The following is a 14,010-nucleotide window of genomic DNA, read 5'->3' as shown; positions in this document are numbered from 1 at the left end:
CATGGTGTGGTGGTGACACTTAACCCAGTCACCCACACATCTCACTCACTCAGCTTATTCAGACAGCAAAACAGTAAAGAAAGTAGAAATTGCGGCCCTTTGCAGAACCACTGCTCCTTACACCTTACAGCAGGTCTCGGTTTGGCCTCATTTCTAGTCACAGGGAATGGCAGGATGAGGTTGCTTACCTTGTTGCTTTCCTTCTGGATGTGTTCCACCTATAATTACTGCATTTACCACTGTGTAAGAGGCACTTCTCTCCCCAGAAGAGATCTGTATGTATAGGATGTGTGTGTTATCTCAGCCTCTTCTACTGCTAGTGCAGATCAGTTGCAGTGTTCAGACCAGACGTGGCAGTAAGACACAGAGAATGAGAAGGATGCTGCACCTCCACAACCTGCCTTGAATTTGGGCAGCTGATTGCGTGAGAAAACAGAGTAGCTGAGTATATGTCAAATAGCTCTACAAGGAAAGTGGGAAGTGTTTACATCCTAAAGACCTGAGCAGATGAGCATGCTCCTTAACTTAGTTACCAGTGGGTGGTTCTCTGACCCAAATTGCATTTTTTGCAACATTGGCTGGATGTTTTGCTCAAAAGGGAAGAGAGATCTCCTTCACACAGTACACAAGTTGGCTATAGAGTTTTATTTCATGGAATTTCATGAATGCTGTAATTTATTTGGGTCAACACACAAACTTATGAAACAAAAGTCTAAGTGAGTTATGAACTTGGGTATGAATGTTATGCATTTTCTGACTCCAGATCAGCAGAAGCTAGGACAGGTCACTAGAGAAAAGTCAGTATTTCTTAGTTATCATACACAATAATTATATATTTCTTATTTATCATACACTTTTCAATCTATGTGTGTCTTCAAATCCTGCATTACTTCTGCAGTATCATTCTGCAGGCAGTCCAAGCTTCAGAGAGCTCAGAGAAGGCTGGTTTTGCAGGCTTCCCTCCAAACCAATCAATTCAAAAAGTTTGCTGGAAACTTTTTTCATGGGTCTTACCACCTCTTAATAACTTAACAATAAGCTCTCTCATTTATGTATTAATTCAGATCACTTTTTTCCCTAATGCAGACATAGACTGCTCATAGGATTTTTTCTTTTTACTCCTTGCCCCTTTATGCCACTTTCAGTTAAGCTAATACACTTAAAATAACCAGTCCTCAAATCCCCCTGGCTTTTGCAGTGTATCCACATCTGAAAGCTATTTTTTCCTTAACTCATTAAACTACCTGGTTTTATTTCTAAATGAAAATTCAGCAGAGTGGAAGATGTTTATAGATCCCTTCCCTTACTGCAAGTCCTAAGGAACCACACAGACCTCTTTACTATAAACAGCTGTCAGAATTGTACACACGCAGGTACTCAGAAGGCGTTGAGCATTTAGAAGCCTAAGGCAGCAATACTGTCTGATTTATTTTCTTTCCACATTCTGTGGAAGCATGTGGAGCTGGAAGGAAAAAAAAATAAAATGTGAAAATCAAGTGGGTATTTTTGAGCTTAAGTAAACATGCAAATGTAGTTGGATAACATATCTTTCTCTCTGTGTTCCTCACCATAATAAAAATGGAATAAAAAAAGGAAAAAATCGTGACACTTCTCACAGTCTGCTGAGAAGTACTATGTTAGAAGCACAAATGAAGCTAACGGTTTTGTTTTGACATTGGAAAAGGCTGAGATGAGGTGGAGGACAAGGAAGCAGACAGCATAGCTGTGTTCTCCTCAAACTGCAAGATAGCTGTATGTCTGCAAGACAAATCAGACTTCTGTGCAGGGAAGTAATAACAAGTGTGTCTCAGTACCTGAGAAATCCTAGGATGTGTCAACATATTAAAAAGTGTCTCAGTCCTTATATATATATCCTTATATATATATCTGCTGCTGAAACTGCAATGAATTCTTACACCTTCTTTTGCATACTGTTTTAGAGTTTATTTTAATAGCTTCTACAAGGACCTACTTGGGAAAACTGAGCCCTCTTGATGTTTTACCAAGAAAGAGAATTAGGAAAATTTAAAAGGAAATATGTCTCTCATTTAAAAATATAGCCAAAATATACCCAGCAGAGTGTGAGGAAGATACGGCTCTTTTGGAGTTTTTCACCTTTCCTCCTGTTTTTGCTGAACTCAATTGTGAGAAGAAAGGTGATACCAAAGTAGAAAATGAAATGTAAAATAATACTAAACAAGATCTTAGTGTGGTCCTAGGGAAAAGGAAAATCACAAAACAACCATGATAACATAAGTAGGTCTCATCTAGTGTACAGTACCCTGAAATTCAGTCAGAATTATAGGGAAACTGTGATTCATTTTGTCAGTGTCATCTGACAGTCTGCACAGTCCCAGAGGAGTCTCATCTAGTGTGATTTTTTTCTCATACACAGTTACAGAAAATGTGCAATTTTAAAAATCCCTCAAAATACTGATAGGACAGCCAAGTAAACTGTATAAATGAGGTCTGCAAATTAAATTAAAACTAATATTTCTATTGTTTTGTCTTTTAAAGTCAAATCAGTATGATGCAATCACTTAATTATGCTGTTCTTATCTTATTCTCTGGAAATTCATTTTTCTTTGTAAGTACACTGTCGTTTTTACAGAGAAAGATACAGCCACCAAGGTGTTCACACATGAACCCTGAGCCTTCATCCTCGTGAAACTGCAATTGCCAGCCATTCGCCCACCTCTTGCTTTTTGTTGTTGCTTGTCACCATCTGCAATGTAGGCTGTAATCTCCTCTGGGTGAGGACTGGTTTGCCTTGCATGTCCTGCCAAGCTGCCGCGTTTGCTCATGAGTATTTCAAATCCATGCAGCAATAGCTGCATTTCATAAGCACTGTCGTGAATTTCATTCTTCATGAGTACAACTTCCACTGACTGTAGGAGTCGAGAATATGACTAGATTAATTGTTAGTGTTGAAGGTGCTGCTTTACCATAATGATTTCAACTTTTGTTTCATTAAAGGCGGTGATGGCAAGCGACTTTGCAATCCCGAGGTTCAGGCATTTGGAGAAACTTTTGCTTGTTCATGGCCACTGGTGTTACTCCCGACTCGCCAACATGGTGCTGTATTTCTTCTACAAAAATGCAGTAAGTGTTTGACTTGGCAGCTTTCTGGAACCACATGTTTCCAGGGTTTATTTTGCGCTAAGTGAGCATTAGGTCAGCCTTCAAATGGTTTATAAATAAGCTGCAAAGAAATGTGCAGAGCTGAAAGACAGCTGGCTGCCATTTGCAGAAATACGGGACCCACTCCATAACAGCTACAGTGTGCTGCTGAATGTGCAAATTAGGTAACACAAATAACAAGAACTGCTGAAGAAAAGTTTCTTTAAAGAGCACTTTTGCAGAATTTAGCTGGCTGGATACAGGAGTCTTCAATGCCAAAGCCATCCAGCATTAGTCCCAAGTAGCAGTTGAGTGTGTTTGCTCTTCCTGACTGTATCTTATCATTGTTTATGAATCACTGTACGTACTGCCTAGTGACTTGAGATTATTCGAGTGCTCTCTGTGTCTCAGATGCAGAGTCTGGGAAGGTTTTTTTTCTTTATTTATCTTATTTCCAACTAATCAAAAGAGTTCATTAGAAATGAAGTACACGGTGGTAAAGAACAGGTGACGGGTATGTGTTTCCTCCCTGGTGTATGAAACAGGACTCAATCCAGTACTGGGCATCGAGCCAGAAGCAGCTCAACCCCTTGGCCTCAATAAAGGCCCTTTGCATTGATCTTGGAGTACAAAGGTGATTGATTGAAAACAGCCTAACAAGGAAACCAAGAATACCACCACCTGTGTGGGAGTCACTGGCAGGCACATATATTTGCTCACTTGCAACAGCTACAAATCACCTTGGGAGCAAAGCTCCAGTAAAGTAGCAAGAAAAAGAGGAGAGCTGGAGCTCTCATACCTCTGTTTGCTTCAGAGGCCAATGTATGAATTGTGTGCAGGAGACTGGATATTGTCCTCAGTATCAGAAAAAAGTGGCTTTCAGTTTTGTAAAAGTTGCTTTGCAATTTTAATCTAGTCCTCAATTTTTATGAGAAGAAAACCATAATTTGCTCAAAATTTTGGACATCACTGGAATACCTAAGGGTGCTAAAGGATTAATGAAATGTCTTTTTGTTAAAACAAGCATGTTAAAATACCTTCTGTGGTCAAAGCAGGGACTGCATGCAAGTGCCCTTTCAGAAACAGAAGAATGAAGGGACTTTGTGATCTGAGCCACTGCCTGAGTCAGAAATAGCAAGCAGATTTAAGGAATGCTGTACTGAGGGGAGAGCCACCTGTTGAAGTACAGCAGTGAAATATGTGGTTGTGTTCAGATGCATCAGTTAAAAGGCTTGATCCTGAATGATGCTGAACATCTGTACTCCCACTGAACATCTGTACTCCCACCCCCAGTGCTGGATGTTTTCAAGATACCCATTGACGGTATCAAATCCAAACTTTCCAAGAGGTATATGTATAGCCATCTTAGATTAAAATTTAAAAAATAAACACAGAAGTAATGCACATAAGACACTCCAGCAATCAGTAGCCAGAGATGCTGTTTATACATCAACACTTTTGTTCATCTTGGGTAAAACCTTCCATTTTCTTTGGTACAGCTGCCCTTGATTACAAGTATTATTTCTCATGCCATTTTTAATAAGACATTTTCAGAAGCTTCTGACTGAAGGCTAGAAAATAATTTGAGACATCTCTTTGTGTTGCTTGTGTTTTGGCAGCCTTCAAAGCTTTCTGAGAAATACTTGTTGCTTTTGACTCTAAACTGTAGTTTGATATCCAGCATATAGACATAAATATGTCTGACACAATGCCTGCCTTAAGGAAAGATTCTTAAAAACAGAAAGACAGGAGCACCTGAACCTTTTGCAAGGAGACCATTCTGGATGGTTCTCCACAGAGAGTCAAGACAGCTATACTGTCCTGCAAGTTTTCTGTTTGCTCAAGTGGGGTTTTTTTCCTCATTTGTTCATACCATGAAATTTTCCATTCTCCACTATAACCTATATAATTTAAAATTTAAACTTCACATTGCTGCAAAAGCCATTTGGAAACTTAAATGATTTATCCAAGAAGATGTTTGGCTTCATGGAGCTGATAAAAATGCAATTAAAATATAAACTAAAACATAGCATGACTGGAAATATCTGAGCTTGATGAAAAGGGATTTCATGTAAACAAAATTTTAACTGCATAAGCATGCACATCTTCTTCCCATTTATACATTGTCTCTGCAAGACAGCACTGAAAATTTTTGACATATACTTCATTCACTGAGAAATTCTCCCTGGGACCACATTCATAAGACAGCCTCATCTGGCAGTGGAAGAAGGGAAACCTTCTTTATTTAAAATCTTCATGTAAATTTCTTTTGTCTTTTTCAGAGAGATAATACAGAGTCAAGAGAGAACATTTGAAATAAAATTAAAAACTTGTTTAAGACAAAATAAAATCTCAGGAGGAAAAAAATTCTGATTTAGGCCTCATTTATTTGTATAGCTTTCTTCAAGAGCATTATTAAGATCCATAGTAGAGGTGGTAGGAAGATGTTCAGCTGAATTTTCAGCAGTATTTTCATCAAACTACCTATTTTTGCCAGAGCTAAACTGTTTCCAAGACAGATTAGCAAGGCTCTAGAGAGAAAATTTACTATGTCCAGGATTAACTGCATTTTGTTTTGGAACAGTGAGAAAAATGTATATAAATTCACATATTTATTGTAATTCCTTTTTGAGAAATTACTCAAGAAATTTTGTTTGATTTTGGGTGTGGAAAATAAATAATTTTCAAAATAAGTTTGATTTTGGAATGAAACTGCCATGTCCCATACAACTGTACTGAAGAGGGTAAGCTTTGGTAGCTCAGTCTTGTTTGGCCCAGAGGAAGATATTTTTCTTGAAAAATACTCATTTACCTAGAGGTCAGTGGTAGGTGGGAGAGCTTTTTACAATTAGTTAAATTGCACCTCAGTGTTTCACTTGAACTAAAAGTTAATTTTGTGTGATGCCCAAGATCTGAGGTTCCAGCAGCACAAAGACTTGCAGGTGTGTCAGATGTTTGCAGCTTAGCCAAGTGGTCCATGCATCAGAAAGTGAGTTAAAGAGAAGGTATCCTCACAAAGATTGCTCATGTGTATGGTTTCAGAACACAGTGGGATGATGGTCCTCCTTATCTTGTTATATTTACAGCATTGCTTGTTCTGTTTCAGATGTTTGTGGCCCTTCTCTTCTGGTACCAGTTCTACTGCGGGTTCTCTGGCTCATCAATGATTGATCAGTGGTATCTGATCTTCTTTAATTTATTCTTCTCTTCTCTTCCACAACTGATTACTGGTGTGCTGGATAAGGATGTGCCAGCTGAAGTGTTAATTGCTGTACCTCAGCTTTATAAAAGCGGACAGAATATGGAGGTAAAATTTTCTTTATTACTGTAATTTCTTTCCTGAACATCTTTCATTTCAAAAACCAGCCCTGCTCTCAAAGGGTAGATCACTGGTAAATACAGTCTGAGAAGTTAGTGTTATTACTTTGTGATATTTCTTATCTGAGTCAAAATGCCAAAAGTACACCTAAACAAAATACACATAAGCAAACAAAGTCCCAGCCGGCTACATTTTTAATATGTGCCAGGAGAGAAGGCTGGATGATTTAATTCAGCCTAAACTGAACACCTCCTTCATGGTCCAGGCTCACAAATAACCACAAAACTAAAACAGATTGCATCTTGTAGCTAGTGCAGGCTTTTACAGAATAACCTCACAATACTTACTCAAAACTTCAGTTCCCAGTCCTTTAGAAAAAGAAGAGAAACATGGCCTTGGTAGTAAGCACGATAAACTTAGTCTCTGAGGGAGGTAGTCACAGATGATAGATTCAGCTGAAATGTCTGTTGAAAACACCTTGTCACCATCTGCTTGAATTGCACAATGAAAACAGAAGGAATTCAGGTGGAATTTGAGCCAAACCATTCCTGGTAATTACAGGTAAAGTGTACTGTGGGAAAATCTTGCTGTTTTGCAAAACTGTCTATGTGGGGATGTTGTTTTGAAGGCTAAAGCCTACTTCAAAGTGTCTTACAAAGCTGTTCTCTGAGAGGACACAGTAAGTGGTTTTTGCCTCCAAGTGTACACCTGTATTTGGTACCCCACACATGTAGTGGCAGTGCTAGATACTCTCCTGGAAAAATTAAAAGAGAATTTGAGTGTAACTTTACTCCATTAGTCCAAACTCTGTCCTTTTCATCTGTTGTTTTCTGTTTTCTACATTTCTTCTGTTTCAGTGCATCACACTTGAAAGATCTGTACTATTAATATCTTCCTCTCTTGCACATTTTTAGGATGATAGAAAATTGTAATGCCTTAAGGCTTGTTGGGAGGTTATGTCTGCCTGTCTTCAGCTGGCAAGCTGAGAAGTCTCCCAGGTTCACAGAACAGTTATTTCTCATAGAGAAGCTCAGAGATAATTCTAAGTTGGTTTTGGTTTTTTTTTAATCTATTGATCGTATTCTCTTTATAGATACCTAAAAAGGCATTTTAAAAACTTCAAAATCCTGTTTCAGGTGGGATCTCTTCCCAAAAGGGCCTGTTGTATTATAGAATAGTTCAGATGGCTCTGGAAGCTATCTGATCCAGACCCCTGGTAAAAACAGCTTCAAACCTAGAGAGGCTTCTCAGGTCTTTAACTAGTCCAATTTTGAATGTCTCCAATACTGGAGATTCCACAAACCCTCTGAGCACCCTGATGCAGTAATTAACCATGTTAGTTCAGAAGGCCAAGTAACATCATTCTTTCTAAGCATTTTTCCATTCCCATTTTTAGTCTACAATGATATTTTCCACAAAAGGAAGAAGATCTAGTTGAACCTGATGAACATAGTTCATCATGTTGGAGATGTAGAATATATACCAAAATTTTATAAACATTTTGTCATTTATAAACTATTTATCCTTATATCTAGGTCCCTTATATGACCATCCATACCCCTGAAATTATATTTCTGTAAACCAAAATGTTAGTTTAATATTGGTTTTATCAAGCAATTCTATGCACATACTTAGAGATGTGTTTATATATATATATATATATGTTTTATATACATATTTATAGCATATATTGCTACATGAATTGCCACTAGAGACCTTTGTAGTGGATGTTCTCTAAGTAAATGTGCATTTTCTGTTTTCTCTTTTGCCAATATGATGTTGCTTATGTGATGTAGAACCCATTTATTCATGTTCATTAGTGATCTGACTGTAGTGCATAAAATAGGGCACCTTTACAAATATTTCCTGGCCTGAGCATCAAATTCAAATTACACCCTCTGCCAGGACAAAAAAGACAAAAAGGCTAAATACTTCATCTCAGAACAGAGTGACTTGCAGGTAGACTGTTCATGCTTCATCCCTCAGGGTAGCTGAATGACTGGCAAAGTTATGAAGCTGTTTGCCCAAGCCCTTAAAACTGCCCTTGAAATATGCCCCTCAAAATACCAGTCCTGGAAGACAGCATCTTCATTATGATCTGATTTTCTTAATTTCTTTTTTTTAATGACACAGGAGTACCAACCACACATGTTTTGGATGAACATGATTGATGCTATGTATCAAAGCCTGGTTTGCTTCTTCATCCCCTATTTTGTAAGTGTTTGGTTTAAGCCATTCTATTTCAAGCACTTGGAGGAGAACTGGCAACACAGCTTGGGCTAAATTCTGTCTTCTTTCTTACAGACTTACTATGATTCAGAGGTGGATATCTTTTCTTGGGGAACTCCCATCACCACAATAGCTCTTTTCACCATCATCCTGCATTTGGCTATTGAAACCAAAACTTGGGTAAGGTACCCACAGCCTACGTAGAAACTCACTAGCATAGACATAATTCTTCTCTTAGTGCCACCTTTCAAAAACATAAGATGGTTGCTTCTTTCTCTCAGCACATTCTATTTTTAGCAGACATTTATAAAAAGCATGGAAAAGGTTTTAAAATATGATCTGCAAACTGCTTTGTAGTGTTGTATCTATAATAAGAATTTTTAACTAGAGAAGGCTCTAAACTCTTTCCCATGCATGGATTTGACTCCACAAATTAAGAAGTTTTTATTTAATTTAGCCACAGCAAATTTCTTAGAATATAAAGAATCATTATACTTATGTTGTTTTTTTTGGTTGTTATTCTAGACTTTTCTCCACTGGTCATCTTGCATCTTCAGTATCATTTTATTTTTCTTCGTGGCTCTGGTTTACAATGCTTCCTGCCCAGTCTGCCATCCTCCATCCAATCCCTACTGGACCATGGAAAGGCTGATGGGAGACCCTGTGTTCTATTTCACTTGCATTATATCACCAGTTGTTGCATTGCTGCCCAGGTATTGTATCTTCTCTCACATCTTTTCTTGTTTGTAAAGGCACTTCATGCATTTGATTGGGAGAGCAAGAACATTTTCCACCCCCCATCTTTTGTTTTGACTACCAGCCAACTCAGTTTCTTTCAGCAGCTGATTATTTGAAGCCAGGTCTAACCTATCCTGTGCTCCTGACCGCAGGAACAGACCACAGCTCCTGGCCAGGGACCACAGGAATGGGGTAATTGTAGACTGGTGGTCAAACCTCCAGGCCATGCAGAAGTTTCCTACCCTGTGAGGTGTTCTGTGATGCTTCTGGATTCAGTCCATCCTCACATAAAATGCAGAGTACCCAAATACGTTAATGTTTATAAGTATGTTGTGGACCTACTTGCCAATTTGTAGATGTAGGAGGCTTGCTCTGCAGATCTATCCCTGTTGCCTGTCCTCATCAGGAAAGATGAAAGACTGCGTGTAATCACAAGGTGGATCACTGGCTAAAGATACAGATTTATTACTGCCTAATTAAGTTATTAATCAAAATATTAGCACAGCAATCAGAGCTGTCCATCTGCAAGCTTTCTTGTGTAGAGCATTGTTTTTCTACGTTGTACTTTTGTCTTGGATATTTTCCCTTAATAACGTATTGGGTATTTCCCTCTTTCATTTCTTTTCACATGCCCATTCTCCTCTTGCAGATTCCTGTACAGAACCCTTCAGGGAACTCTGTTCCCCACCCAGCTTCAGCTTGGACGCCAGTTGAGTAAACTGTCCCCAGAGACTCGCACCCAGCTCCTCACCAAGTTGAATGTAAAGGAGACAATACGTCAGACACAACTCCTGGCAGACAGCTTCTCCCTGAGCCTTGGCTCAAACGCTAGCCATTGTTATAGGGCTAATAACCAAAGCACTCCTTTGCCAGCCTCTCCTCAAACAAGGGAGTCACTTTTCCGAGAGCACGCAAAGGCAGAACATAAAACGGATCAGACTGCGGCTGCCTCTGCCCAGGGTGCTGTGTTGTATGAGGAAAACAAGCTCCCCTCATCAGCAGGTAGTCTGGAAAGGTCCGTGGGGTTTCACGACGTTCGATGTGGCACTTCGGAGGTGGAGTCATTGTCTGTGGGAACAACACTCCCATGGAGCTCAGCAGTCGACCAAGAAGACTTCAGTTTGTTGAAGTGGATCACATCAACTCCACTCTTCAGTCACATTGGGACTGTTTTACAGGTGTCATCAAGCAGTTTACAAAATGAAACACGGGACAGTATTTGCGTGCTTGGCTCTTCTTTGCATGTGGACTTCAAAGGCTTAAAAGAAGAGAGCTCAAATTGCTTGCAGGACAAAATTAAAGGAACCCAAACTGATCATTGTAAAAATGAAAATTCCGAGACCACCTTTTTATGATGTGGGCCATAAATATATTTATATATTTTTTATTTGCACACATTTATAGTGAGATTACTCTATATGTTTCCAAAGGTGAAACAGAAAATCAAAGGTACAGAATGATTATTTAAGAATGTTTAAATACAGTTTATTGAAATAAGAGCTTTAAATATAAAAAGAAACACTTGAAAGTTCCATTTATATTGTTTTATTTTTTCATCTCATTTTGTAAGGAAATGCCTTTTCTTTATTTTTCAGATGCTTCTCTTTTATTCTGACACGTACTGTAAAAGCAAAGGATCTATCTACCATATTTGAAAGGATTAGATTCAGCAACAATTACTGATATCATTATAGGCCATTCAGTAATCAAGGAGGAAAAAAACATGTTAATAAAGAGTCACTATATTCCATCCATCATCTGCTTGCCAGTGTATTTTATCACTGAGGCAAAGCTATGGAATTATTATACACCTCTCTGTAAATGTTAACAGTATCCTACCACCACATTAATAATACTGCTATTTTATAAATGACACCATGTTCTGATATTGCATCCATAGCATTCGATGTGTTGTGATAAAACAATAAATAAATGACCATCCATATTGCAAAGTGACTTCCCAGTCTGGCATTAATTGTAACTCAGCCCTTCCCTTGGAGTAGCTGGTGTTTGGCTAGTGTGGCCTTGCATCATGCTGTACAAAAAGCTCGCTGCTTGTTTGTAAGGAATGATTTGGTGGCAAAGAACTGGTGCCTCATGTCTGCTGTAGAGTTTGAGCTGGGAAGCCTGTGATCTTGGGAGCTGGAGCACTACCACAGCCACTGTTACCAAAGAGGTCTGTTCTGCCTGTTCATGGAGTGAAGGACAGGCAGAGTGGAATTTTGTGAGACACCTTTTCTGTTGTTTCAGCCAGGTTAAATCGAGTCCTTGGGGACGGTGAAGCCGAATGACCAGCTCTGAGGGTACATGCTAAGCAGAGGTATTTGAGCCTGGTGTAAAGCAGGCTATCTCCAGCCCCAAAAGCAGGAAGCTGCTTTCTGAGCTTATCTCTGAGCCAACCTCACATGGTTGTAAATCCCAGACTGCCACTGGTACATGGGTGTGTGGCTGCCCTGTGCCAGACTGATGGATCCCAGGGGCTTTAGCCTGGAATGTTGCTTGGTTCTTTCACACCTGGTCACCATGACCACAGATGAACTATCCACTGCACTTCTTCTCCTCATTGCAGGTTTTCATGGCCTTTGTATTGCTTGCCATCAGTTTTAATACAGCCACAACTTGTTCATGCCATACTCTGTGCCTGGCAACCTGCCTACCCTGTGGATTGCCTCAGTGTGGTAAGACACAGTGCCTACCATCTGTCACTTGCTAATCCACTCAGGATTTTTTTTTTCCAAAGATTTATGTACACTGGCCTCTTTCCCAAAGGCTGAATTGATAATATGATACTGTAAAATGCCAATGAAAGGAAGAGATGAAAGCAATGTAAATAAGAGCAGTCAGCCTGTAAATTCGTTACCCTCATGAAACATGACACATCCGTATGTAACTAAACTGCATTTTGGGATTAGAATTGACTAGGGACACGGGAAAGGCACTAAGGGACTCACTGTTGCAGTCTCCTGTGAACAGCTTTTAGCATATGATTGATTTGAAAAAAAATAACCCAAAGCTGAACTTCTTCCTTTTACCCTTGAGTTAAAGAGCATTGGTTTATATGTAAAGGTTTTAGTGGAGGAAAGCACACCTATTGATTCATTTGTTACTGGCTAAAAACGTGCTGGCATTCCTCTGCTATATTAATTGTGACAGAAATGGGGCACTTGGAGTGGCCACTCATTTTCCACAAAGGCGGGTGGGCATCTGCCCTGCCAGAGCCACCACGAGCCAGGAGTGTGGGTCTTGGCACACCCCTCTGAAGCTGGGCAGATGCCGTGCCCTCAGAGCACTCTCCACTCTCAGTCTGACCCTTTGCAAAGGTCCCTAGCTGTGGCAGACAGCTGAGGTGTCTGCGTGCTCTACCAGCCTGCTTGGGCCTGTTAGTAACTGTTGGGATGACTTTGGAGGTGATTTTCTTGTGAGGTCAGCTGGCTGTATTGTACACATCCTGTGCAGATTGCCATTGGAAAGAACTCTGTGTTCTGTGTGGAAGATGCAGTGTCTTTTAATGTCAGAGGAGAAGTCAAATGACACATTGAAATGTGTAAATGTTGCCATTTGGTTAGAAACCTTCATCTGATTGTAAAACAGGTTCTCACAGAAGGACACGGTGTCAGATACCAGGTGGGCAGAGTTCAGAGGTTTGCAGGATGTTAAATTCAGTCTAAGAGAGTCATGGTGTCATAGCAGGAGCTTGCCAGGGATGCTGCAGGTGTGTGCCCTCTCTCAGTTACTGTAGCAGCCCTAACAGCCAGGTGAGGGTCTCCTGGGCTTATTGACTCCTCTGCATCAGGAGTCACCTCCTCACAGCAGTATTGGTGTCCCACAGGCCTTCATGGGATTTTCTAGCAGCAGAAAGGGCTGGAACATCACTGGGCTTTCACTCAGAGCTGTATTTCATGATACCCTTTTCGAAAAGAACCTAAATTCCTCTCTGGCCATACCTTTGCAGTACAAGATTTGGTTTTGTTGTTATGCTTTCAATGTTTCAAAGATTATTTCTTTGGTAGGTAAGGGATAGAAGGGTTCCTTTGGGACTGAGAGGTGCTCATGCACTGCCAGATAGATGTGTTAAGTTGCCACTGTGGGTGTGACTTGAACATCTGCATCATATATTAAGGGAAACTCTAGATCTCAGTCCCCAGCTGCTGTAACCATCATAGCATCTCCAATATCTGCAAGCTGACTTAACCCAGCTGGGAATCAGGCCTCCACAACTGCTCTATTTCATTGCAAAATAAAAATAAACTTAAAAAATCCTTAGAGATTTATTTTGAAATACCTAAGGTGTAAATTTATCCCTTCATACTAAAAAAATCTTTATCATGGCAGCAATCCTTCAAAAATGAATTAATTTAATCTTAAATAAACCAATTAATCCTGCTGACCTGAACGGAGCAGTGGCCTGAGCGGGGTTTCTGGTGTGCCTGCAGATAGGTAGGAAGATGTGCCACACTGAGGCCAACATGTGCCAAACCTGCCCAGCGAGTTACCTGCAGGCAAGAACCAGGTCAGGTGGATGTCTGCAGGCAAGTTGTCTCCATTTTCTTTTGGGAGATACATTGTAAATAATATCAACAAAATGTAATTTAAACCACAGTTTT

At 39.8% G+C, this 14,010-nt stretch overlaps 1 protein-coding gene across 1 annotated transcript in view; it reads left to right on the top strand.

Annotated features, from left to right (window-relative positions):
• Positions 1-11,362, top strand: part of ATP10A (ATPase phospholipid transporting 10A (putative)) — a 109,494-nt gene extending 98,132 nt beyond the window's left edge. Inside the window, exons 16-21 of the mRNA XM_015638393.3 lie at positions 2,977-3,102; positions 6,227-6,427; positions 8,573-8,653; positions 8,744-8,848; positions 9,194-9,381; positions 10,056-11,362. Of these exons, the coding sequence (XP_015493879.1) occupies positions 2,977-3,102; positions 6,227-6,427; positions 8,573-8,653; positions 8,744-8,848; positions 9,194-9,381; positions 10,056-10,761 (1,407 nt within the window). The 3' untranslated portion in view covers positions 10,762-11,362. The remainder of the gene's footprint in view (positions 1-2,976; positions 3,103-6,226; positions 6,428-8,572; positions 8,654-8,743; positions 8,849-9,193; positions 9,382-10,055) is intronic.
• Positions 11,363-14,010: the final 2,648 nt, after the last annotated feature.

Source organism: Parus major, chromosome 1, assembly GCF_001522545.3.
Source record: "Parus major isolate Abel chromosome 1, Parus_major1.1, whole genome shotgun sequence".
NCBI classification, from domain to species: Eukaryota; Metazoa; Chordata; class Aves; order Passeriformes; family Paridae; genus Parus; species Parus major.
Note: the sequence above shows the minus strand (reverse complement) of the source record. Positions and strands in the feature narration are given on the sequence as shown.